Source organism: Simochromis diagramma, unplaced genomic scaffold (assembly GCF_900408965.1).
Source record: "Simochromis diagramma unplaced genomic scaffold, fSimDia1.1 OVJJ01000603.1, whole genome shotgun sequence".
Classification (NCBI taxonomy): Eukaryota; Metazoa; Chordata; class Actinopteri; order Cichliformes; family Cichlidae; genus Simochromis; species Simochromis diagramma.
The window spans coordinates 7,132,237-7,160,040 of record NW_024387414.1 but is presented as its reverse complement, the minus strand read 5'-3'; the positions used below and the strand labels follow the sequence as shown (position 1 = coordinate 7,160,040).

Below are 27,804 nucleotides of genomic sequence, written 5' to 3'. Positions count from 1 at the left end.
CAAAAATTAACAGATAACAGAAAATATAGAAAATATAAAACCTTTATCTATATATAATATAACTTACATCAGTTGTAATACATAATACATATCTGTCTGTTTCATCTTTTGCACACATCTGTTTAAAACTTACCTAGAGAAAAGCACATGCAGTATGGATAACATTATTGTTATCAATTATAGCTGTGTCTTTCTTTCCAGTGCGGCATTTTCAGATCTTTGCTGTGATTCTCAATGATCTAACTAGTAATAATGCTCGTGTGCTTATCAATAATAAAGAGTTATCTTATCTTATCTTAATAAACAAACGGCTTCATTTGTGTTGTAAAAACATAATTTATGAAAAACTGAAATTGTTGTTGCAACTATGGTTCATTAGTAACTGTCAGTACAATTAAGCTGGTATTAAAAGCACATGTTTACTCATAATATTAGAAAATGTGAGTTTTTTTTATTTGATCCAGTTGGTGCACACAGGACCGAGTCGCAGCTGGAGGCTCAGCAGCTGCTCTGCTTCATAGCAGACATCTTGATTGTCACAGAAGGGAAAGCACAGGTGTAATGGTATGAAGGTTGAGTTTTGCTTAGGGAGATCCCTCTTCTGTGTATTCATGTTTAATATCATGGCTTAATGGAACAATTAATGGAACTGAGCCACCGTTATTATTTGCCTCCCATGTTTCAGCCTCAGGTGCTACTCACTGCTTTCTATCTATAAAGAAAACTGAAGTTCCCAAGAAGTGTGAGATTTTGGTTTTTACATTTCACTGATGTACAGCGTACAATAAGAAAACACCTATTGACACTGAAGTAATACATGCAAATATATAATGAATTGCATTACCCCCTATGTGTCTTTAGGTCACTCCATTACCAGGGCTGTTCTGTCATTTTGTTTTCATAATTTTGTATAGAATAATCTTTTGTTTGTGGAAAACACATCTATAGTACTTCTATACTTCAGAGTCAGGAAAAAAAAAGCAAAATGTAGATATTCCTCTTGGGAATTTGCTGTTTTAGCTTTATTGATTGATGTTTTAATATTATTAAACACATAGGGCCTGTTATGAGAAGGCCAAGGCTCTCTGACTGAAGACAGGTTACCTGCTGTGTCTTGCTTTGTCTCTGCCCAGGAAGGGGTAGAAAGGTGAGGGAAAGTATAAAGTTGGAAGTGTAACTTCATTCTGGGATTTTGTTCGAGACTGTGGTCAGATCAAATCTGATATATTTCTGAAAGATATTTGCTTTCTTGGAACTGCCCTCTGCATGCATCATTAAAAAAGGTTGGTCAGAATTACATCATTAGAGTTCAGTGACCAAAGAAACTGAACAGTGAGTAGATGTGAGTGGAAAGTTGTTTTGTTTGTTCACTCCCGGTGGACTTTTTCAGTACTCCTGAAGAAGACAGAAACTTTTTAATCTTGTTTGTCGTGGAGGGGCAGCAAAACAGTTGATTTGAGAACATAGGCGGCACGCCTCAACGTTCAATTTAGTCTAATAAAACAGAGAAGGTGGACACGTCACCTCCACCCCGGTTCTAAAAGGCCCTGCTGTCTCTTCAGGTGAAGGCAGGTGCTCAGTGACAGGCAGTAAATGTCAGAACGTGGGTCTAGTAAAGGCAGCCAAGCGAAGCAGTGAGTCATGGGTGCATCCTGTTGTGCTGTGATGTTCAAACTCTGTGAGGCTAGAGATCATTACTGTCTAACTTGCTGAAGGGTATATTGTGTCTAAGTAAACCCACACAAAACATCAATGATGCTTTTACCTGCACACAAATTAATAAAACTTTGCACTATGTTCTGTTTCAGAGAGGAATTATTAATAATATCTACTCAGAGGTCATTCAGAGTGTTGAACAGAAAGGTAGACATGTGGACACACTGTGGATCAATACAGCATATTAATGGAGGGTTGTTTAGGGACTATGAGTGAGGGACAGCAGCTCACTGCTCTCTGCGCTGGTGTGAGAACACAGAGTCCAGGTCAGTAACAGTGCAGGTAGCTTATTTTAGACCACTAATTTCTTACAGTAGAGAAGGTACAACATTTGCCTTTGTGGTTCACTGTGTAGCAAAATCGCACGCACGCACGCACACACACACACACACACACAATGTAAGGCAAGAGAAATTTAGAACCACTTTCACATAAGAAACTCTTCATTGGTTATTAGTTGTTTACTGTTACAATACGATACTTTATTAAAGGTCAATTCTGTTGTACCAAGATATGAAAAACTAGCTGAATCAATTAATGATAAATCAAGACAGTGTATACCTAGTGCTGGTCCCAATAAACTCTTTGCCAAATTAGTTTTTTGCACCACCTGTCACAAATTATTCAATCAAGGTTTTCTGTAAATACACTCCCTGCTTCCTTTATCCATTAAATTTCTTTTTAACTCTTTGTCATTTACCATTTATTGTGTTTTCTGTGATCATTTTCTTTAACATTCATCTGGTTATTAGTACATTTTGTTTTAGTGTATTTTTGGTTTTTACTTTTTTGTACTGCGATTTTGCCTGCCCTTTATTTGCATTGCTTCCCATCTGTCTACCTAATAGTAAATAATTTGATTTATTATTACTAATATAAAACTGATGTGTCACAAAAAGATGAGACCTCTTTCTAACTTCAGCTCATCTGTTAAGTCATAGGTAGCCAGGTTGTTGCAAAGATTAATAGATATAAATGTTTCTATTTGCTTAGAAATGAGTGTCTGATCATATCAGAATAATGTAATCAGGTTTGCGGTGAAAACAGGAAGCTAATACATTTTATGATTATTATTTGGACTTATCTCTTTCACTTACACATCTTAATGGTTTCAAAGTAATAAATGTTCTGTCTCTCAGCAACAGATTCAGGGAACCTGAGTGGCAGAGTTGCTGCAGGCCCACACAGAGAGAACTGCGAACAGATCAGCAAAATCTCATTTATTTAGTCTCCCTCAGGCGAGTGGGCAGATCAGAGGAATGGAGAAAGAGAAGCATGTCTGTATCAAATGCTTTACAGCCCCACACCAGCAGGTTTCATTTGTGTCCCTTTTCACTAAAAAGGTTTATGTGCTTTCATGTTCAAATGATTTATTCCCATTACAGCACCACAGAAACACTTCGGAGGGGAAAAAACATCCAAAGTCAAATAAAGTTAACATATGTTGGAATACAGAGGATACTAATAATCCACTAGTAGATTTAAATTATTTACCAGTTACATTTCGTATGCATATATTAAGTTATATCAAAAGCTAAAAAAAAAAAAGGCTCTAAAACCATGCTTACCTGAAAATAAATATACTGAATAAATCAAGCAAATTAAGGTTTTACATGGGACCATGTATATGTAATATAATCTGAGGTTTCAAACATATCTACAGCATTTTCACGCCCCACTTCATGGATCAGGTGCAGAATACAAAGCCTGACCTGATATGATGTGTATAATTGGGTGCAAGAATGTGTTTTCCAGCCAACTAGTTTCAGATGTCATGAACACTTGAGACATAACTCTGTGTGCTGGTGTGTGATAGCAGTCACATTCAGTTGGTGATCTGATATGACATAAGATCACCCCAGGAGCTAGATTGCATCACCATTAGATTGCACATCCTATGGATATTTATAACTCGTTGGGTGGACGTCACAATGCTGGCAACAAGAAACAGTGACTGGAAGATTTTGTCATGAAGTTTACATTTACCACATTTCTGTCAACACCACATAATTTGAATGCAACCAGGTTTAGTCCAGGGGGCAGGTTTCAATCTACTAACTATCATTTAGTGACTGTCTCTATGGAGTGTTAGTTGGAAAAATGACACACAATTATCATTATTATTATCATTATTATTATTATTATTATTATTATTATTTGACATTTCTTTTATTGAGCGCAGAACCTTGAGCTGTGAAGTGAAAAAGAAACGTTTCCATTTTCCCATAAAGTCATAATAATGGCTGAGGGCATTAGTCAGTTATTCACCATTTTTCACTCTGGAGCTGCTCCAGTATTTATTTCAGGGATGTCATACAGCTGTTCAGCGTCACAGTAAATGTATCAACCTATTTTCTTCCACTTATTTAATTCAGGGCTGTGAGGCTGTAAATTGTACATTTCAATGTGATTAATGCAATTACCAGTTTCAAAAGACCTCTTTAAGCGACATCTCTCAGCAGCTACTGAATGGATTATCGTGAAATGTTGAGCAAGCATTCGTGTTTCTCAGGTAATTACCTGAGAAACACGAACGAGATACTGTAGCTTAATTAAGCTACAGTATCTGGACTAGCATCAACACACAGCCACAAAGACATGTGACATCATCTGTGAAGAAACAAATTAGCCAGAGAATCTACAATAGTATCTACAATACTATCTGAACTGTGATATCATCTCTTCAGGTCATGCATTTGCCTTTGTTGATGACACCTAGCAATAACGGCAACAGGCTTTGTCCGTTAATTGCCTAGCAACAGCTCTAACTGACCTCAAACTCAACAGTGCACCTATCTGGATCCCCAGCAACCAGACTAGCCAAGTTTGAAGTGGATCAGATGACTAGTTGTTCAAAAAGAAATAGAAAACATCAGCTCCACTTCATGGACAGAACTAATGGATCGATCAAGCTAAATACAAAATACAAAATAACTTCATGTTTTAAATTTTCTTCTTTTGGCTGCTCCCTTTAGGGGTCTCCAGAGCTGATCATCTGCTTCCATCTCATCCTTCTCTGTCACACCATGTCCTCTGTAACTCCATTCATGAATCATCTCTGTGGTCTTAATCTTATCCTCCTGCCTGATTGTAATATATTCACAATTCATCTTCTGCACATGCCATCCTTCTGTCACAAACCACCCCTGACACTCCATCCTCTCCATCCTGCTCTTTCTTATTCACCTCTCTTGTGCACTGTCCATTGCTTTGGCTGGTTGACCCCAGGTATTTAAATGCAGCCACCTTCACTACTTCTACTCCTTGCAACATCATAGTTTTACAGACACGCCCTCAGCCACACACGTCTCCTGACTGGAAATAGTGACTGAGAAGCTAAAATCATGAGGAAAGTGTATGCTGAGATCAAAAAGGGCAGACACCGAGGGCCATTAGAAAAACTTTTTCAGTTACAACAGTCACCCCCTGGTGGCCATTAATAAAAATCAGGTAGAAGAATTGTTGCTTGGCATTGTGAGCATTTACATTCCAACAGCAAAAGCATCTTCACTAAAACGTAAACATTACAACTCAAAGCCGACATGAAACAACAAGCCTTGTACTGTGGCAGTAGGAAAATCCTCACGGACATTGGTAATGAGCTAGCATGCACAACGAAACACCTGACATTGTCACAGCTGAATGAAAGTTAGTAACTGTTAATTTTATTATTTAAACCAGTGCGTTTGTAATATGTTTCTGTATGATCATACCATCAAGAAACAGTTTTATTGATCAATAAGAATCTATTATACTTTGGAAAAAAATCCTTTATTGATTTTTGTTTTTTTTAATCCTATGAAAACATACAGTACACAGCTCAGACATAAGACAAGTCACCGTAGGCATTCCCATGGTCAATATACTACACATACAAACACACAATTCCTTAATAAAATTTTATAATTAAAGAATCATTTTTATATATGAGAATGCTCCCAAATGATGTTAATAACTATACATCTTTATATATATATATATATATATATATATATTCTAGTATCTTTTAATGTGAAATTCTTATCAAAAACAGAAGTGGTTTCCTTAGTTTTGTTATTTGCTCCCTAATTTTTTACTTATCTAATCGTAAGTACTGTAGGTAATCTTATCTATTTTAGATAATGCTTAGTAACAAAAACATCAAAACAGCTGCTATGGACGGATGCTGCACAATAACAGTAAGTCATGCTGCTACAGTAAAACAGGGGGCTGAAAAATGTGCAGGTTTTATAATAATTTGCTCTTCATTAATGTTAAATATGCATATACATAATACATAATATGAAAGTACAATGTTTATCTGAATTAAAATCAAAATGTCCCCTCATTTGTAATTCTAGTGGCTATAAAGAAAACTAAATATGTTTCCCTGTTTTTTTTGTTGTTGCTCATAACAAAAAACGGAATAAAGGTTAAGAAGTCACAATGGAAAGAATCACAAAAGTAAATGCATGGTTTAAAATATTATTGATACAGAGAAAACAGCTTCACAGCTGTCCTTAAAATATATGTAATGATTTGGATGCAGATGAGGTGTTCTTTTTTTTTTTAACTTGTACAAGTCTGTCAATGTACATAGAAAATCATGAAGAGTTATTATTTAATAATCGTTTTTTGATAATTGGCCAAAATTGTGATCATAGCTATTGAAATCATCCTCACTAGTCAGCAAAGGGTGTCCCACGCTGTGTCAGTCATTCACACTCTCACTCTTACAGCGCATCTGACCGGATGGTATGCCAGCGAGTAGTTTCTATTTGCCCCCGACTGCAAATTTCCCTCCAGTGTTTCTGTCCCTCCTCTGAAGCATCAGTGCCAATCAGCACCCGACCCAGAATGCTGCTCTTAGTGTAGAGGCGCCCCTGTAGATAAATCAAGAAAATGAAGATGCGACAGAGATCTCAGAATAATACGATACTGGTTGGTGACTTTTGTAGAACTTCCTACCTGCATGACGATGAATTCAAGCACCAGTGGTAGCTGATTTATGTCACCGGGAGGCAGGTCAAACAGGAATGGTGCGTTCCAGATGGGGTTTGGACCACTGGCCCCTTTAGTCTCCTTAGTACCAATTACCTTCCCATCCTGACGCAAGTTAATGACAACATAGTGGTCTGTTGGAATAAAATTACATCCTTAGTTATGATTATAATCAGATTGAATCAGTTTATTAAATTACATTTCCTTTCTAGAAAGGTCAACAAATAAAAAGGAGCAGCAAACATCAGTTACAGGAACATTTTCAATTGGTGCTAACAAACCAAAGCAACCTCACTGCAGGGCTGTGTTGCTAGATTCACATAAAATGATTTGCAACAGTTTATTTATATCCTTAAAATTCCCTCTGCTCTCCTCTCTTCTCTAACTGTTGCATATCTGCATGATCACTTATAAATACATAATCTCAATAATCCAGTCAAGCGTACTAATTCGATTTACTAAAACTAAAAGCAATGTGCAATCGTGCATCTGCAAAGCCCATTATTCATATATTTGACACGGGTGATTTGATGTTAAAGCTCACAAGAAACACATAACTGACTTTATGCTTCAAAGTGTCAGTTTAGGTTGTTGTTTTTACTTTGACACGATTTCCTACTTCCTCCTCTGCTCTTCAGCGAGGCTTTAAATCGGATGGCACAGACGGGGGGAAATGACACCAGGGCGATTTGTTCCTAATCTGATTATATAACAAAGCAATCAGATCTGGTCTGTCTGACCATAGATGGGCAAACAGGAGACAGAACAATAGATCTGTATACTTACAATGTGCTAATGGGAAATTTAACCCTTCTCCTTTACTTGGAGGAGATTATGGTTTACTTCAAAACACCACAGAGCGATCAAGCATTACATTTTATTAGTATTTTTTCTGGACTATTAAAATACATTTAAAAAAAATGTTATGATTATTATAAGGGTTCACTATCTTTTTGGTTTGTAAATTTGGATTGTCCCGGGTTATATCATTTGGAAAATGAGGTGGGCAGTAAAAACATAGACTAAGGCTTCAAAAGTTTACAGTACATGTGAATCAAAGAGTCCATCGAAATCCCAAGGCACAGTGAAAGTGAAGTGGGATCCCTGGTCCCCATGCCCAAAGTACTTCACCAGCTTGTCTCACCGACACCACTGGGCAGGAGTGAAGCCAGAGGAAACTGGTTATGGTCCTTGGGTCCAAATTGGTCCTCTGATGTATTAAATTCGATTCAATTTTATTTATATAAATGCCAAATCACAACAACAGTTGCCTCAAGGGGCTTTGATCTGGGCATAGGGACGGAAGACTAATCAGATCATAACCAGCCAGGCAGTAGAGTGTGTGTGACTTGTATATTAAGAAATACAAACATGTACTTTTTACTGCTCAGTGCAGAGAAAACTATATGCAATTTTTTAAAATGCAAAATGTATGAAAGGGTTAATAATCCACACTTAACATATAAGAAAATGTTCATAACACACTTGTGAGCTAGCTTTGTTGAGGGTGGGTAGAGTTGTCTTTTTTCCTTCTTTCCTCTACCAGCTGACACAGATCAAAAGGCAGGGTACGCTCTAGACAGGTTATCAGTCCATCACAGACATAACACAAGAAACAGACAACCACACACTCTCACATCCACACCTTAGGCAAATTTATGAGCAGTAATGTCATTATAATTATAATCTTGAGCAGTGACCAATTAACCTAACAAGCATATCCCTGGACTGTGGCAGAAAACCCAGTCAGGAACGAAGAAACATTGCAGTGCATTCCAGTGCACCACTCTGCCACCTTATTACTAAAACAACATTAATATTACACTATCTAATTATTACAGAAGCCTTCAGTATTGTGATATTCACACTGAACCACTGATTTTTTAAAAACAAAAAACAAGCAGAGCAGGACGAGCAGGACAAAACGTTTGTTGCTTTTGGTAATCTTTAGGATTAAACAGATTTAATTTGGGGTCAGCGTTTTGGGAGGAATTTCTCAAAGGTAATACCAAATGCCTACAGAGTAAAAAACATAAAATGCACAAAGTCAGAGGCTTTGATAAAGTAAAAAATCAAAGTCAAAATGTAGTTGGGTTAGTCAGTCAGTTTGGGACACTTTAGTGTGAAATTAAAGATGACACAGGTATCTGGCAGAAAAACCAGTACTTCACATCCAGAGATAATAATCCATTAACTTATCAAATAAAGTGCTGCTGTTATTTGATGGCACCTGACAATGACATCAATTAACTGTGAGCTGAGTTATCGCGAGTTTCCCACCAATAGTCAGTGTTTGTGTCTTTTAATTATGGTTTTGATTAAAACCGGGCTTTAAGGAAGGCAATGGCAAAAATAGTCTATTTTGTAATTTAGGTATGATGCTTCCTCCCACAGCCCAAAGACATGCAATTAGTGGTGTTAGTTTTAAATGGACATTCTAAATTGCCCATAGGTGTGAGTGTCAGAGTGAATGGTTTTTACTGTCTCTCTGTGTTAGTCCTGCGACATTCGGGCAAACTGTCTTGGGTATATCCTGTCCCTCGCTCTATGGTAGCTGGGATAGGCTTTAGCCAGCAGAATGGATGAATGGATAAAGGTATGAGTGTAGTCTTCACCTGGAGCTCCTGGGATCCTTGTGAGCTTGGCCAGATTCTCAGCCTTTCGAACCATCACCTTGATGCGCTGGGCCAGTGTCTGGTACTGCAGCAGGATGAACAGTTGCCCCAAAGCCCGTGGCACACACACAGAGCTCTTCCTGCGGCCCAGCGTTTCCTGAGAACTCACACTCTAAGGGTAGAAAGGACGGAAAGACGAAGAGATAGAAATGTGAGGCTTAGGAAGAAGGGAAAAAGTTTTCTTTCACTCAGCAGATGTTTGCTTCATCTGTTTGGGGAACTGTGGATAAAAACCAAGGGAAAGAGGTGATTCAAGCAGTAAAACCAGAAGTACTCATGAATATGCTTCTATAGTGCTATCACTGAGTGAGTCGATCAAAGCAGTAAGGCTCAGATCTGTGAAAATCAATGTTTTAGTTCTCAATCAATGGGGTTTGCTGTGAATCATTGCCTGTTAATATAAAGGAACAGGTCAGAAATTTAAATCTGAATGAGTTTCTGCAAAACATCATACGACATCTTGGGTTCACCTGCCAGAGGAACTCAGCAGGGCTAAATCTACGCCACTTTTTCAGTCACTTAAATCAAATCATCGATATTAGAGGTTGTCTTTTGTGTGCAGCTGTCATGCTTGAGGATTCCATTTGACCAGTCATCCTTAAACAATAAAGACATCCATGCACTGTGAATAGAAGCAATAGCTCATCTTTAAATCTGATACAAATTTTAATCTGACTTCATGTCAGCTTTCATTAGCTTTCATTGGTTGGTGAGTCACATACTGCTGTCAAGCTGCCGTGTTAGCCCGTCAGCGACTTGCTGATGCTGGGTAGCAGAGTGTGAAGTCAATTTCATTCAACAAGTGAGTTTTGGTTCACTGCCTCTGACTGTCACTAACACTGTCACTCAGTAGCACTGCCTTGTGGGAAGGTTTATCCTTCTTTTTCTGATTTTCTGTCAAACATGTACTGCAGTTAGATCCATAAATTTTTGGACGATGACACAGTTTTGCCTCTCAATGGATCTAACAATTATTTTTTTCGGTTTAGGAATTACAAACATTTTTACACATAGTAACCTGTTTTCAGAGCATAAAAAAATTGAACAATTGACTGAAAAGCAGTTTCAGGGTGCAGTGAGGCATGTCCCCACATTATTGGCAAAATAAGCAGAAAAAAGATCTGGGGTTGATTCTAAGCTTCTAGTGCATTTACAGTAGCAGCTGTTATTTGAATATAAGGTTACAAAGAAATATAAGTGCAAGTGAGGGCCATCAAATAAACAACCTGGTGGATTTTTTAAAAATAAGGAATGCACCGGTCATCTGAGCAACACCAAAGGGCATGAAAGACCACAAAAGTCAACTAAAATTTAGTTGACTTTGAAGTTGGGGTTCTTTTTCTGAAATGCATCTTATTTCTCTTTCACTACAAGGAAAAAGGCTTGATGCTACCACCTTTTAACCCCTCCTGGATTATGGTTATATAATTTATATGAATGCCTCTGCTCATTCTCTCCATCTTTTGGACTTTTGGACTGTTGACTGGTCCTCATTCCCCATTTGCAGGAAGGTTCATTGGTTTAATTTTTATCTATAAATCTATTTGCATACTCGCCTCTTATTTATCAGATTACATGTTACATAAACATTTTAGTCATAGTCTACAGTCTCAAGAATTCATTACATTCAGTGTTCCATCAGTTTGTGCAGAACTTGGAAAGAACACTTTCTCCTTTTCTGCCTCGTCATCATTGGATACATTGCAGAAGTACTTGCAGCTCTCTCAATTGATTTCACTTATAGACTTTGAAATTAAAAATGAATTCCCAGTTCCTAGTGAAAGCTTCATCCTGTTCTAAATGTTTTAGATCAGTTCTACTCTTGCGCTATGTGATATCTTTAGAATAGAATATAATTAATATGGTCATTACAGCTCTGGCTGTAAACGTAGTAGTCCCACCCAACTGCTGTTGGCTTTTAAGAAGAGGGTCACCTTATAGGAATCAGTCCCAGTCGGAGATAGAGAAGGATTATTTTGAACTGTGAATTATGCAAAGCTACTATAGCAGAGTCCAAAAATAAAAAAAAAACAAAAAAAAACTGCAGAAGATCATAACACAGTTTCATGACACAATTGGTCTTTTCAAAAAGCATTGGTCATTTTATACTCTGTTTAAAGACAGCTTACTAAATGTTCAACAAATGTTCATCATTAGTTTGAAGCCATTGGGCTTGTGTAGGCCGTCCCTTCAGGAAGCCTACACAAACATTTTTATCAGACTTTTTGGAGAAAGAAAATCCTTGAAGTGTAAAATAGAACAGAGGTCTCACAACTCAGGATTACAATACGTGATTTACATTGTTAATGCAAATATGAGATTGTTTGGGAGTCGGTTCCATAATCAAGTTTTGCAACTATATCATTGTATAAAAATATTTAATTTTCTCTGTAATTAAAAAAAATCCCAAAGCAAATTCTTTTTCACCCACAGAATATATTTTACATGAAAACATCGCGTTATGTAATTTTCTGGCTGTTATTTTTGCAAACAGACTATGAAAGTCTCTTCTTAATTGTAAATCATCTCGAGTTATATAACAAACAGATTCTATGAATCATCCAATAATTTCCAAAAAACAGATGCCTAAAGAGACTCTGAAATATTTTCCCCCAACCTAATTTCTGTGTATAAGTAGGAACAATTGACTGCACATTGATATTCTGTAAGCAACAACTTATATTAGCTTCCCATTACATCAGATAAATTCAGGTTTATTTATACCATAGAGCGGGACATCACACAAAAGTTGCCTCAAGGCACTTTATACAGTAAGGTAAAGTGCTCTTTCACCCACAGGTGTGGTGCTCGCTCACTCGACCGGCCCTCCAAGCTTAGTGACACACTTGGGAACATCAGGTAGTGCTTATAAGAAAGGAAAAAATCTATGTTTTACACCAGTTCAACACTATTAACCTTAAACCTATAAAGTAAAAAGGTCACTTTCCATTTGTGAGAGTTTGCACTTTTAACCTTCTTTCTGTAACATGAATGCTTTTTGCCCCCCAGTAGCTGAAAGGTTATTTGCTATGTAACAAGAAGTTGCATTACATTAAAGGGAAAGTAATAAGTTAATTGTAACAGCTGACTGATGCAGTGATACAATATAATACGATACTTAGATTATTTTTGTAGACTTTCTGCATCCTGGTGGGAAATATTATGTGAAACTCCAACTCTGCAGCTTTCTGCTACTAATGCCAGCTAAGCAAGCAAAACGGTTCTCTGGTTTGTTTATTTGTTTGTTGTTTGTTTTTCAGAAAGGCTTCCCTAATGTTATTTATTTTTCCCTTCCTATACTCAGCGATACTGGAGAAAGTGGAAATTTGCCAGGAACGCTACAGGACTGTGATTTAAAGTGAAAACAAAGAGTGCATTTACATGAAACAAATCAAAGTTTGCAGGTCATCCTGATCACTCCACTTTTGCTTGAACATATCAGCCCCTCATTCCCATAAAATGTCAAAATAACTAAGGCAATGCAGATGAATGATTAGCAATATTTCAGCTGATCCCATTACACTGATAAAGAAAACTAGCCCTTTACTATCTATGCAGAAGATTTCTACAGCTTCCAATGCACAGTTGATATATACATGAACAAGAATACACAAGAATTATTCAGATTGCTGAGCAGCTGTGTTTTTTCTAAGTAAACTCCCACTTTGTATGCACACACCTTTGTGCCAGGCAGCTGCTGTTACTAAGAAAGAGGAAGGTAAAGGTGTGTTTATGTGGAGAGTTTGAATCAGGTATAAAGGTGAGAGACTGAGGTGGGTATACCCAGCTGATTGTCACTTTACTGTAAAAAGCAAGTTGGCACACCTCAAGAGAATCCAGCACGTCTCAGTGTGACCTGAAACACTAGGCTCACCTCCCTTCAAAAGCTTGTTATTAATGTCTCCTGGCAGAGTATCAGCAGAGCCGCAGAGGCCACAGCGTGGGCACACTGCCCATTTGCTGCACTCTACTTGTTTGCTCTGCAGTGGCGAACAACAGCGTCACCATGACTAACAACAGTGGAAAAACAGGCTAATGGGAGAGCTGATTAGATGCTACATTCCTTCATGGGAAAACAATGATACGTGTTATTTATGACTGAAGTGTAGTTTTCCCTGTCTATTAAATCAAATGAAAATGGAGACTGAAATTATACTATCAAGTCAATGAAACCAGGAGAACAAAAGTAAATTTACTTGATTGAAATTTTGACTGAGTTAGGGCAGACACGGTACTTTTAATATGTGAGGAACCAACTGTTCTGCAGACTTTGATGTGTCATATCATGTATAATGTTGCTTTTTTTCACTGAAAACAAACGTTCACCCAGGGCTGCTACAATATCTGACTTTCATCACACATATAAATTGTAATAATAGCATTTTCACAAGATTTACAGAAAATTAATCACTAAAAATACATTTACACTTGAACTGTAAAAACGGCAGCTAAATGAACCGAGAAAATCTAAAATAGAATCACTTGCAGGAAGCAATGGAGAGAGTTTATAACTACTCCCTCTAACATACCATCACTGATCATGTGTACAGTTGTAGTCATGTATCTAAAGAGTTGGCATTGGTTTGTTAACTGCCCTAGATTTTGGTGGTTACCAAAATGCCAATCTGGGTAAGTACTCAAGGACTCCCCACCCAGATGTCCACCTTTAGCAGGCAGCACTGTCCATTTCCTGCTTGATTATAATTTGCGAAATCTACATTAAATTGCATTTAATATGACTGGACTGCAATAGAACCCATATACTCATTAGGAAATTGTTGCATCTTAGTTTGAGTGAGCAGTCCAGTCATTTTGTCTGTTTTCCCTTTGATTTCTGTTAAACTAACGATCTGGTGGCTGTAGCTTCATACTTTCTAAGCAAACACAGGTGGCGAAGAGACAGTTTCAGATGTAACTCTTTACTTTGTGCTCTTTATTTCTATTGAAGTTCTAAAGTCCTGAATGTCTCCAAAAGTTGATTCTGTTCATCTGGCCGTAGCGTTTTTTAGTGGGAGAAACATTTCGTCACTCATCCAAGTGACTTCTTCAGTCTCAGCTGACTGCAGGTTTCCCCAATCTTATAAACAGTACATTTGCATAATGACATTTGCATAATGACTGAAACCAGCCCACTGAAGGAAAAAAGTCCTGAATGCTGTTAGGAGATATTTAAAAAATAATAATTTTCATTTGTTTTTGTATTGTTACCAGATAAAGCATTACCACATACTCTCTATGGCATTTCTCTATGCTCCCTGGTACTGTGCATTTATTTTAGGTCTCTTTTAATCTCAAGTTCAAGTGTTTAAAGTCACTTTCTACAAGCATAAGGGTCAGAGAAGCTTTTATGGACAATCTGTTGTGTTTTGGAACTTGCATTGCCCCTTTTTTAATTGTAATTGTAATACCTATGCCAAATAAATTTCATGATCAAATCATCTCACCATATACCTTTTTCAGCTTGCTCTTAGTTGGGCAGAGCTGCCTGGTGTAGGTGGTGGCAATATCAGGCTCCCAGTCCAACTTCTCACAAGGCAACTCCACTATCCCCAGCGCAGCCTCTCTTAGACCAGAGAAGTCCCTACTGTAGACAGCCAGTTTCAAGGTACAGGTCCGCAGCTCTTCCACAGAGCTCACCTGCAGTGCAAAGCTCTGGTTGTGGAGCTCTGGGCTGAGGCTGCGTCGTCGTGAGGATATCTGCTGTGGGGAAGGGCAAAGTGGAGGAAGGCTTGCCCTAACAAACACCCCACTGCGCCTTCGACTGACCCCCAAGAGACCTAGGATGTTGACCACCAGGGTGCCACAAGCAGAAGAGAAGACCACGGAGAAGTGAAGGAGTGGAGCTGGTTTGGGAGGGGAGAGAGAGTTAGAGCCATACTGTGATGGACAAGGCTCTCCCTCCTCCACAGGAGGTCTGACGGCGCTTGCAGTCAGACAACTGCTCTCACTGTAAATAAAATTTTCACCAGTCACAGTGCAGCGCCGGCCGATTGCTCGACGGGATTTAGGCACAAAACTCAACCTGGTGAGAGAAGGCAAAGAGGCTCGGCCATGTCTTGGAGGTTTATTGGGTGAGCAGGGAACTGCAGGAGTGCTGAGGCGCCGCAGTGGAAAAGAAGATCTAGGAGATTTTACCAGGTCAGCTGACCTGGTAGGGCTGGAGTCAAAGGGCAGAGCAGTGAGGTCATCTTCAGAGGGAGAAGAGCTGCTCTTAGAGAAAGAAAATTCAAACACATCCCCATCCAATTCTTCATATTGCTGTTTCACAATTTGCGTACAGGGAGAAGGAGTCAGTGTCACAGTCACACACTCTGCAGGATGAGGAGACAAAAAAACTGCTTCTTTGTCCTCCAATGAGGCTTTCTTCCTTTTGCGATAGCAAAGGATGCAGCCAAGAACTAGACAATAGCAGAATACAGCTAGACCCACAGCCAGCAGGATCTGCAAGTGAACTAGAAAAAAGGTATAAATATAAAACATTAATATTATGTCGTAAAAATGCAAAAACTAGAAAGGAACAGGAAATCAAAGCACACAGGTATAGATACAGGTATTTGAAACGTGAAGCAAATGATTGTGTTTGACTGAAGGCTCAGAAAATTGAAGGAATATTCATTACAAACAAAGTTACTGCAAAACATCATCTTGTTGTGGCTGCATTCTGGAGGAATTGTCATCATGATAACGGTATAATTTATATTGTTGTAGTTGCATTTTTGATCCAAGGGAGCACTGCACTGCTGTAAGATCAATTATTTCTGTTTTTATTTATCTTAGAAGCATCCATGTTTAAAAAATAAAACAGGTTATTGCATACTGTAACATCACCTTTCGTTTGCATCAAGTTATTATGATGAGCTAAAAGTCCACTTTGGTGTTTTAAACACCTTTAAAACATGAAAGAATATCAAAACAACCACAGACTGAAGCTGTTAAAACAGAGCCCTGATGCTGATTTAATGTCAGATAATGGGATAATGTATTGAGATGACTCATGCATCAAACACACTCGTGGACAGGGCAGTAAGCATGATTATTGTGAGGTAAACAACCAACAATGTCAACAGTAAACCATTACTTGTGTTTTTGAAAGTATTAAGAGTAGGTCCACCACAGTTTTGCTATGAAGAGGTGTTACGGTCTTACCCCCAAAAGGAGTGTCTCCCTCACATCTATAAAATTGCTTATCACAGGAGACTTAGAGAGTCAACGCACTCTGCACCCTTTAACGCCACAATTATTACTTACCACAATTATTCACTTATTACATTAAGATGGGATCACAATCAAAGCAGATCAATTTCAGCCCTGTCAAAGTCCAGGAGCAGGGAGCTCCTCACTCTGCCTCAGTCATGACAGTACAGAGTGGGTGGATGCAGCAGTGATGTTGAAAATTAAAGGCTGATGGGATTGCTCTAAAATATGAGTCAGCCTGACCAGCCAGTGGACATTATTGCCAACCAAATGATGTAATGGTGAAACCTGAGTAGAGATAAATCAGCATTTAATGCAGATTTCTTTTTTTCTTGTTTTTAATCCTGAAGGATGTGTGTGCATTTTGACATGGTATGCATCATAGCTAATCCTACACTAAACATTTTTAAATGGCATGCAAATAACTGAATTAAGATCACTGTACTTCCTAGGTTGTTTTTTTTATTGTTATTTATTTATTTATCCATTTGTTTTATCTTCTCGGCATACCAAATTATCTAAAACAACTGTAACCAGGATATGTTCCCACTCTGTTTTTGCAGTTCATGTATCAGTGCAAAAACAAACTGATTTTTAAAGCTGTTTCTATTTTCCTCTCGGTTATTTTTCGTGTTTGAAATCTTTTTAACAGCCATAAGTGGAAAAAACAAACAAACAAGCAATCAAATAAAAAAAAAACAACGATGTTATGCTCTGATATTTTTCCCTGTATGAAGAATAGACCATCGGGACTAAGGTACAAATTAAAGCAAACACAGACTGTTCATTGACAAAATTAGTAAAATCTAAAAAAGACACCGAACATTTCCTACCTGCCAGCGTGTACTGCGACATGTTCCCACGCCGTTTGGTTTGTGTGTGGAGTCACTGTGAGCACCGTTTATGAGAGTGGTTCATCGCCAGTGCGCAGGAACCTGAAGCCTTTCAGCCAATAGATTCATCGGGTAACTGGGCTTTTATTTCAGTTGCACTGACCGTGCATTGAAGGCATAAAAAGGTGCTGCCTCCTTACTACAGTTCAGCCAACCGACGTTACTGTTCACTTTACAAATTTATGAGGCACAGCAGCTAGGTTTATGCTAGATGTCCTGCAACTGTAACCAAATTAAAAGTAAAACAAATGCTCAGGCAGAATATCATATTAAAATTCATGCATGTCTATCAATAAGTCAGATACGGCGTGCTATTGATTACATCCATCTCTAAGTAACGATCTTCCGTGACAATAGTAAGGGACTGTTTGAAAATTACTGTAAGCTGAAGTCGAAGAAAAAGAGAATGTGCTAAACTAGTTACAGTTAAATCTTTGAATGTGATTTATTGAAATCAGGTATTTGACCATATGCTTTTTTTTTTGCAAGCCTTAAAAAACTTAAACGGCTAAATCTTAACGGCTTCAATTTTTTATGTTATAAACCAAGCACACCCCCAATGACATTGCACTCTGATTGGAGCTCTCTCCACCTGCAGAATACACACACACACACACGCACGCACGCACACACACACACACACACACACACAAACAAAACTGTTCAAGAACAAAACACCTAAGATAATGGCTGCTACAAATTTCTTATCAAGTGTCATAGGGATACACAAGAGCATCCCACATAATACCAGAGATTCTGCTGCAAAGATCCTAGTACCAAACATCACAGGACACACCCAGAGGATCACGGGTCCATGCCCAATAAATCAGTACATTATCTGGACACAATATTAGGTAAGTGGGTTTTAATATTGTGGCTAATTATTGCCATCGTTTGGGCCATCAGATTTTTTGCAAGTCAGCTGTGAAAAACAGTAGAAATAGCTGCACCAATCCAGATTTATTTGTATATAAACACCCCATTAAACCACATTGAATATTAATCAAACCTGCATTTCCTCCAAGCCACATCTTTAAGGTGCCCTGCAACAATGCTACGCAATGCTACAAGTTACTTTACATTTACTAAGAAGCTGCTTTTGGTGACAAATCGAGTATATAACGCACTGTGTAGAACTTGCAGGCACTTAGAAGGAGACAGATGCCTCATTTCGAGCTACACACCCCATAATTATCACCACCATTACTACATTAAAAAAAATAAATACAAATTCAAATTGAACTATAAATAAGACTAAGACTTTTCCTTTTCACCTATCTCCACACTGTGTCACACCCTTTTAATCTTCAAGAGAGAAAAAACAGTCTGTCCTCAAAATCCTCAGTCTTAGAGAGAAATTATATGCCCGAAAGCAACAATGTCCAGCCATGAACCATGGGTATTGTTGTGCTATAAATACATTTATCTTAAGGCGAAAATGGGCCTTGACGGAAGCTTTATGCTCTTCCAGATTAAAATATTACATATCCTGGAGGGTCACTTTTTCTGAGCTTTTGTAAGGATGAATCAACTATAATATGACTGCAAATTAATAAGATAATATTTTTGTACGTGAACATTTTAGGGCAACTGAGTATGGTCATTCTGAAATTATCGGTTATGAAAGAGACTGATATTTGAAACACATTTGCAATAGAAATGAAAATCTGTGTGTGCATTCATGGTCTAACTGGGAATGTGGATGTGCTTAGAAAAAGATCATAAGATTTTGATCCATCTGGAACTTTGGCAATATTTCATACCTGACCTCAAAATTGAGCTCAGATTGGCCATTTGGATGTGCTGAGAGGTAACTGCATTAGAGCAAAAGCACATTTTTAAATGCAATAATTTTAAAAATGCCACAGACAATTGAAAAAATATTGACTGTCAAATTTTAGCAGTATGCTTACAGCAACAACAAATATTTTAAGGTCAGCCTAATACACACACACACACACACTCAAATGGTTTTAGAGGACTTCTCCCTGAAGCAAGAGTGATAGTCAGCTGTGATTATCACAACTGACTATCATACGGGAGAAAAAACACAGGAATCTTATGTGCATTTATTTATGATTAGCATATTATGGTTCTGAAATATAAACTGATGTGATTAAATGGTAAGTGGCCTGTATTTGTATAGCGCTTTACTAGTCCCTAAGGACCCCAAAGTGCTTTACACATCCAGTCGTGGCAAGCTACATTGCAGCCACAGCCACCCTGGGGCGCACTGACAGAGGCAAGGCTGCGGGACACTGGCGCCACCGGGCCCTCTGACCACTACCAGTAGGCAACGGGTGAAGTGTCTCGCCCAAGGACACAACGACCGAGACTGTCCAAGCCGGGGCTCGAACCGGCAACCTTCAAACTACAAGACGAACTCCCAACTCTTGAGCCACGATCGCCCCTTTAGCCATTGGTAAAGTGAGCATGGGTCTAACACAATAAAATCCTCATTTGCCATGGCTTTAGTTGACTTACCTACAAACATTAAGTAGGTAGTAAAATCAAAAAGAATCATAGCACATTCTCCCTGCAGAGAAATACCTGAATGGAGGACAATACAATTTTAATTTTGGCTCACTGTTTCCACTTGGGAGTACAACTTTTTTTCACTTGCACATAAACTGCACATAAACAGTTGTATGAAACATCATCCTTCCCATAAGGAGGTAGAGAGAAACAATAAGATGCTACCTAGGATGGTTGGGGTTGTCCCCTCAGCTTGTTGAGGAATGGTCTGTCATAGATTACAGACAGACACCCATTCTTTCTATGAAACACTGAGTTCCCAAGTGCATTAGAAAAGCACTATATTTTAAATAAAAAACAGGCAATTTACAATGTATCTAGAATTTAAAGATCAGGCTTAAAACTTTTTTTAATAAAGCTTGTACCTTGAACCATCCCTTAGTTTTAGGCTCAAACTGGAACAAGACTTCATGTGATGCACTGAAAATTTCTTCTCCACTCACCTCTATTTACTCCCCACATGTTTATATACCACTTCAACATTAAAGGTTGTCTTCTCTTTTCCTTAGTCTGGCTCACTGTGCTCTCTTTTCACAACCACAATCAGAATCAGTGTTTCTATACAAATCAAGTATGTGTATATGTACACATGCTTAGCCAAGTGTGTATATTTACAAGGACTTGGGCTCTGGTTCTCTCTTTGCTCTCGCTGTACTAAACAGAATAGACAAACGTACAACACATAAGATAGCAACGCAGAAAATAACATGTATAGCATTTTTGTATTTATATTTATATGTGCAATGGTGCAGAGTGCAAAGGTGTTAGGATAAAGTATGGAATAAATAAGGGCTGGGTAACTGGTTACCATATACAGGAGGTAAAATAACTACTGAACACATCACACATTTTCAACTTAAATTTGAAGTAAATTTGTCAATATTTCCAAAGGTGCTATTAACATGAAATTCTCACCAGAGAAGAGATATGCAAATAAATCAATCAGTCTTCAAACCCTGAAGGTTTCATGGGCCCCTTCTTTTTGTTCTATCAGTCCATTTCAGCTGGATTCAGGCTGGGCAATTCTAGCAGGTTTATTTTATTTCTCTGAAACCAGTTGAGAGTTTCCTTGGTTGTGCGTTGGGATCATTGTCTTGCTGAAATGTCCACCCTCATTTTCATCTTCATCATCCTGGTAGGTGGTAGCATATCTTTATTGAGATCCTCACACCATGATGTGCACATCACCCCCAAAATACCATACCAATATGTTTGACCTCCAAACATGGTGTGCATTATGGCATCCAAAGAGTTGAATTCTGGTCTCATCTGTCCAGACTATATTCTCCCAGTGTTTCACAAGCTTGTCTAAATGTTGTTCAGTAAACTTTAAACACACGTAAACATGCTTTTTCTTTAGCAACGGAGTCTTGCATGTTGCGCGTGCAAACAGCCTGTGGTTCATGCATTTAAAGTTTGAGGGCATTAATTACTTATTTTCTGTGAAACAACTGTACCTGTTGATTCCACATCTTTCTGTTGCCCTTGGCTCTTGAACAACTCTTCTGATAATTCTTTTCACTCCTCTGTCTGAAATCTTGCAGGAGCACCCTGTCATTGCCAGTTTGGTGAAATTATGTTCTTTCCAATTCTGGATTATGGCCCCAACAGAATTCACTGGAACCTTCAGTAGTTTAGAAATTCTTCTGTAACCAATTCCATCACTTTTTTGCAACAGAAGATTGCAAAGTTCCTGCGAGAGCTCATTGTCAACCCACCATAAGATGTAATTGCTGATAGATTTGTGCTGGTGTCATGATTTCCCATGCCTTTTTGGATCTCCCTCTCTTTCTTCCCTGTGTCTTTTCTTATTATCACAACTAACTTAATTTATGAACATCTATGACTTGATTTCTTTGAATGTTTGGGTTAGATGGGTGGTAATTTCATGTCAATAGCACCCTTAGAAATATATTTATTTAGAAAATTGGTGACATTATTATAATGTGTTTTTACTCACTGTATCCAGTATTTTTTCTTTCACTGCTATGTTGAAAGTTGGTGGTACGTTTTCATACTGAGACAATAAAACTAAATGTAAATGAGATTTTTCTTTTTGGATGAAATGGCTGTTTCAACTCACGTGCTCTCCTGCAGGCCTTTATTTTTAACTGACAAATGCAAGTTCCTTCTCAAAATCTAAAGCATAGCAAGTCTCAGCCTGGGAATTTTTAAGTAATTGGTTGTGATGCACACGCAGGACATAAAACAAAGGCTCTATCTCCTGTTGAGAGCTGCCAATCTACCGGTGTGCATTTACAGGAAAATGTTTGCTGATTAAATGGCCAGTTCATGTGTCGAGCATTTTCACTCGTCCTCTGTCAACTTCCACTGGGTGTTGGTCAGCTGGATGATGAAATCCCTACATCACTCATTTAAAATGCTCCTTTTGTTCCTTTACATTGTGTCATCCTGAGCGTCACAGGTTTACTCATTTCAGCCGCCTGCTCTGATTAGTAACTGCAGAAAGTCTTCTGCACATGCTGCAGCTGCATTTACCTTAGGACTGGCCTCCTTCCAGTAAGAACTGCAGTCTAGTTCTTGGTTGAAGACGCAAACACGCATACACTACTGTATAGTCAATAAATCCTGCTTAATTTAAGACTTTTAGTGCAATTATAAAGATCAGTCATAATATTTTTACCACCACTATGACAGTTAAACTCTTTCAGCCAGTTTTGCTCACGTTCCTCTGCATGAGAAAATATTTTGTATGGACCTTAAAGGAAACGCTGTTGCTAAAGTAACAGTTAATGGGCATCCACATAACAATGAGAACTCTTACAACTCACCTGAATAAAAATAACTTAACTGGTGCTGCTATTGTTTTATCTAAAGTCTAGAAAGTGTTTAATTTGAATTGCAGATGAAGAATCACATGATCATTCACTGCCATCTGCTGGAGATTTAAGTTGTCTACACGATAGATGGTAACATTCATATTGGTATATAATATTGTCTATAACACCTGTCTCAGAAACGAAGAGGTCTGAAATATTCAAATATTTAATGCCATAAAGGGAAAAAAATACACACATCAGGTGTGATGAAGAAAGGGATGTGTAAGAAGTACAGCAAGCTATCCATATCTGTGGTCTTGGAAGCTATGAAGTAAAGACTTAAAGTCTTGGCTAGCCACTTTAAGAAAGATAGAAGAGAGAGAAACCAGAATAAAACAGATAATTCCACTGACCCATCCAAGGTGTACTCTCAGTGGGAACAATATGAGAACATCCCCATCAAAGCTGTAGAAGGAGCAATACTAGAAGCGCATATGGGAGGAGGATGCAACACATAACAATCATATACCAAGTGAGTACTTGAGCAACTTGTTGCAGTCTTCTAAACAACTGGAGTTCTTTTTAAGACAAAGAGTCACCTTCTGCAAGTTATAAGGAATGCATGTTTAAGACATTTCCACATTGTGTGTATTATAGTCTGTTAGTGAAGTGGGTTTGTTGAAAACCTCCTGACCTTTTTTCCCACTCTTGCAGACTGGATAACTGTTTTTGTCATGCAATTGGATTGCACTTTGTCAAGCCGCTACCCTAAGACCTGTCCAACTTGGGTGTCCCACCTGAAGGCTATGCTTCTGCTGGTCTAGCTCTTAGGGTCACTGACACAGCAAACCCCATGACCACGTTAAGGTGGCAAACCCTCAGGGGGAAAACTTAAAAATAAAATAAAATAATCTTCATCAGATTATAACAACTAAAAACATGACATTTACCTCAACTGGATGACCTATATCAAATATACTCCAACCCAACAATAACACTTCTCACTATTGCCAATATTAACAAAACTAAAAAGGGTAAGCCAAGTTATTTAAAAAAGGTAAATTTACCAAGTCTTGAAAAATAAAACAGAAAAATAGAATACAAAATAAAGAATAAAATAAATGATCCATCCAGATCTTTGCAACCAACAAAATAATATTTATCTTAATTGCATGGCCTAATTCTCAAATAAATTTGCAAATTAAAGTAGGAATAAAAGCCAGATTTACAAAACAAAAAAGGGTTGGCATAGTAATTTTAAAAACCACAACAATTCACCATGTCTACTAATTTGTACAACACAACAGATTTAGAACAGAACACTTGAACTTTTTTCTTCTTTTTTTCTTATCTTAAGCTTGCTTGTTTTACAAGGAACTGAACTCTGTTTGGAACTGAACTGCTCTCCCACAATGCTGAAGACACACCAATTACCCATACTGTTACATAAAATGTGTGCAGCTCAGACAGTGTTGGGATAATTTCATTTTGGATATCCTTAGATGTGTATTTTGCATCTTTTGGGATTCCCTTAGCAATGCTTACTAGCTTCTCATCCTTCTCTCATCACACTGCAAAAACAGTTATACTTGATACAAGCCAAATATTCTCAAATCTGACAAAATTTTCTTATTTTGAGGGGAAAAAATCTGCCAATGGGGTAAGCAAAAGTTGCTTGACTAGAATTCTTAAAACTAGCAAATTAAACTGCTGTATGCCTTTTAACTAGACAAAACTGTCTAAAATGTATGCTTAATTGAAGAAAATGTGACTTATAAGGAAAGACACTTTGATATTTAGAAAATCTGTACCTAAATTGAGTATTATGCTTTCTTTAACAAGCTATTTTCAAGAATTTTTTGCTTACTTTAAGATTCTACATCTAATGTAGATTTTCCACATAACAAAAAAAAAAAAAAAAAAAAACAACTTACTATAGGACAAATTTTCTTAAAACTGAATTGTTTCTTTCTTGATTGAACTAACTATTAGAAATATATTTCACCTCTGAGAACAATAATTAGCAAAAATTCCTGAGAATAAGACACCATCTCTTCAAAAAGCTACTAAAAATAAGGGACTTCATCTTAAATTAAGACAGCAGACACACTCTTAGTTTTTGCACTTTTATTGACACAGCAATGGGTCAGTAACTCAATTTTAACAGTACTGAGGTCTGTTCCAGGAGAATCATGTCTAACATTATCTACATTTCAGCAGGGTACTGTGTAACATCGCCAATATAAAAAGTGTATATTCCAGATACTCTTAACAGGAATAATACCAGTATAACATACACTGACTTCCACTCACCAAGCGCCTTCCTGTAAGCTATCATGCAGTTTCCTTCAGAGACAAGCAGAACTGGACAAGCCATGAAGTCTACATGACAGAAAAGAAAGAAGATTAGAACAAGACCTTAAGAAACACCATTTTTTTAAATTTGCATTACAGTTTAAAATAGATCAAATTTTTTTGTAGGTTTTATTAACATCAACATGTTATGGGGATCTGAACTTTAAGAATATTTAGACCGACTCCACAGTAAAATATATAAAAGGAAAGCATGAGTAACTGCAAAATACACCAATATATAAATATAGAATATTGCAGCCTTACCTTTAGGACATGGAAAAAAGCCTCACTACAGACGCCCAGCTTCTTAGGTGGTACTGTGCTGGAAGGGAAAAGCATTGGAAGGGCTCTGAACACAGCTGCTGCATGTTCCACTGGTTTGAAAAAAGAAAATTAAGACAGGGCAACACCATTAAGCATTGCAAATAATGTAATTTGCAAAGCATAAATATAGACAAATCAAGATACTGTAGCATTACCTCCATTCAAAGTTTTTGGCAGCTTCATAACTTTCTTCATGACACCATAGAACTGCACCTTCGAGTAGAAGATTTCCCATCTATCCTTCATCTCAGAAATGTATTTCGAGTTGGATGGTTGAATAATTCTCTGCAGGTCATCCAGGACCTGAAAAATACAAACAGAAACCCAACTAAGAGATCTATCTAGCTCTGTGTGTGGTCTTGACAATAACTGATAACAATCAAAATGTCCCCAAAGGAATAACAGGATGGCTAAAAGAAATAAGTGCTGCTTACATGATCCAGATCTCTGAAACAAAGGTATGCCTCTAGTATCTTCACTGCTCTGTCCTGCTCCTTTACAGCATTGGTTTGGTTTTTGGGTCTTTTATATATCTTGGAGAGTCTTGTAGTGTCTTGCCTGAGTTTTTTGGCTGTCAAAGAAGTCAGCTGAACCAGCTAAACACACAGAGCAGAGGTGTGTAAATTATTTATTGCAACAGTAAGGCTTTATATATCTGTTATTGGTGCAAAACAAAACAAAAACACCAAAAATATATCTGTAAATTAGATCAACAAATTAACTAACCACCTATCCTCAAATTGTTCATTCATCCTGTCAGGTTGTCACTATTAAATGGAATGCAAAGATTCCAACATAAACAATGAAGTAGATGGGTTCTATTGTTAGCGGAATTTTTAAGAAAATAAAAAAAGTATCCTTTAAACCACATATACACTCAAGGTGTATTAAGAGGGTGCATTAAATCATACTTATATTCTTCATCAATGCCATCCTGGTGGTGCACTGGGATGCCCATCGATCTAACTGGTGATTTATCTAGAATAATAGTTGATGCACTGGACTCCCCACTGCTGTCACTTATTGCAACGCTTTCATTCCCATCCTTTCTTGGCTTCTTCGAGGGAGGTTTTTTGCCCTTCCTTGGACTTTTAACATTGGAGAGTCTCTTCATTAGCTTTTTAGCAACATGCTCCTAACAGGTACAAACAGTAATAATTAAGAGATGATAACACACATCATCCATGATTAACACAGAGTGATAGTGAGCAAATGCTGCTTACCCAGTCACCCCACGTTTCTTTAAGCATTGGGTAGTACTCCATCAATTGCTTTGTTAGGCATCAACCTCATGTTTGCTGGGATATCTGGAGTCCTCAGCTGCTTTTGCTATCGAAATCATGTTTGTCATGGTGTTTCTTACGAGTCGACAAAAGAGTTCCTTTGACAAAGGTTCAGCACACTCTGTCCCCAGCTGCTTCTGTTCAAAGTAGGAACGTCGAGCTTGCTCAAGTTCACTGTCTGTGAAGACTATGTACTCTGGGTTGGACATAGTTACAAACTTAGAAGTGCTGGGTTCCTCTCTGGAGAAGTCACCATCTCCAGTGGTTGTTAGCGTTTTTTCAACAGCAGTCTTGTTCTAAAATACAGTGTACACAGGGCTAATTTTCACATAAAATTGCACAAGAACTTTAGGTCTCTACACATGAAAGAAAATACAACACAATATCAGTAAGTGTTAAATATGTAGGCCACTTGATTTAAGTCAAAACTAAAGAAGATGATCAACATCTCTTCTACTTTCTGTTAAGTGAGCATTGGTGGAATTACTTGAAACTGCATAAAACAAACTGGTGTGTTCTCAGTTTTGTCACGCAGCGATAGGACATAACTTACTTCTTCACATTTGTGCACTGCAAGCCATAGAGCCCGACGTCTGAGGAAATGTTCAGCACCAGGAAACAGATCTTTGATGTCATCTCGTGAAAGTGATGAGAGCAGGTCTTCTCCAACATTTGCTTCTGCAATAGGAGTTTCCAATTATCACTACATTGCATTATCCTGGTGTGCAAGCCAGCTGACAGCTTTCCTTGTGTAACAGACAGGAAACATAATTTAATATTTACCATTTAAAACCATGACTCTATTCCATTATTCTCCCTCCTCACTGCTCCACAGGTTCTAAATTACTTTCCTCCCATTGACTGGTAAAAGTAATATATTTGTGATACATCAATTAAATACATGTATACATATAAATGTATTTTTTTGCTTCCTGAGCTAAAGTATATAATGAAACTAGAAAGCAAAAATTTCAGAAGAAATTTTAAGTGTGTTTAAAGTTTGCTCAGAGTTGAAAGCTGAGGCGGGGCTTTGTGTCGGGGTCTGACAAACACGTCCTCCAGTCGAGTC

At 37.8% G+C, this 27,804-nt stretch overlaps 1 protein-coding gene across 1 annotated transcript; it reads right to left on the bottom strand.

Moving 5' to 3' along the window:
* Window positions 1-6,100: 6,100 nt before the first annotated feature.
* On the bottom strand, window positions 6,101-17,781 carry LOC120721628 (synaptotagmin-5). The gene is made up of 5 exons (XM_040012102.1): window positions 17,399-17,781; window positions 14,823-15,823; window positions 9,312-9,483; window positions 6,664-6,830; window positions 6,101-6,578 (listed from the first exon to the last, which is right to left on the bottom strand). The coding sequence occupies exons 1-5, from the start codon at window positions 17,418-17,420 to the stop codon at window positions 6,429-6,431; spliced, it is 1,512 nt and encodes a 503-aa protein (XP_039868036.1). The 5' UTR covers window positions 17,421-17,781; the 3' UTR covers window positions 6,101-6,428.
* Between the last annotated feature and the right edge of the window lie 10,023 nt (window positions 17,782-27,804).

What these genes read in the sequence shown, in the direction of transcription:
- LOC120721628 (XM_040012102.1), bottom strand. Translation starts at nt 17,420, where the DNA reads ATGTCGCAGTACACGCTGGCAG. An exon ending in GTCGCAGTACACGCTGGCAG is followed by an intron (nt 15,824 to 17,398) that starts GTAGGAAATGTT and finishes CCTTTTTTCTAG; the next exon opens with TTCACTTGCAGATCCTGCTG. An exon ending in CTAAGAGCAAGCTGAAAAAG is followed by an intron (nt 9,484 to 14,822) that starts GTATATGGTGAG and finishes TTCTACCCTTAG; the next exon opens with AGTGTGAGTTCTCAGGAAAC.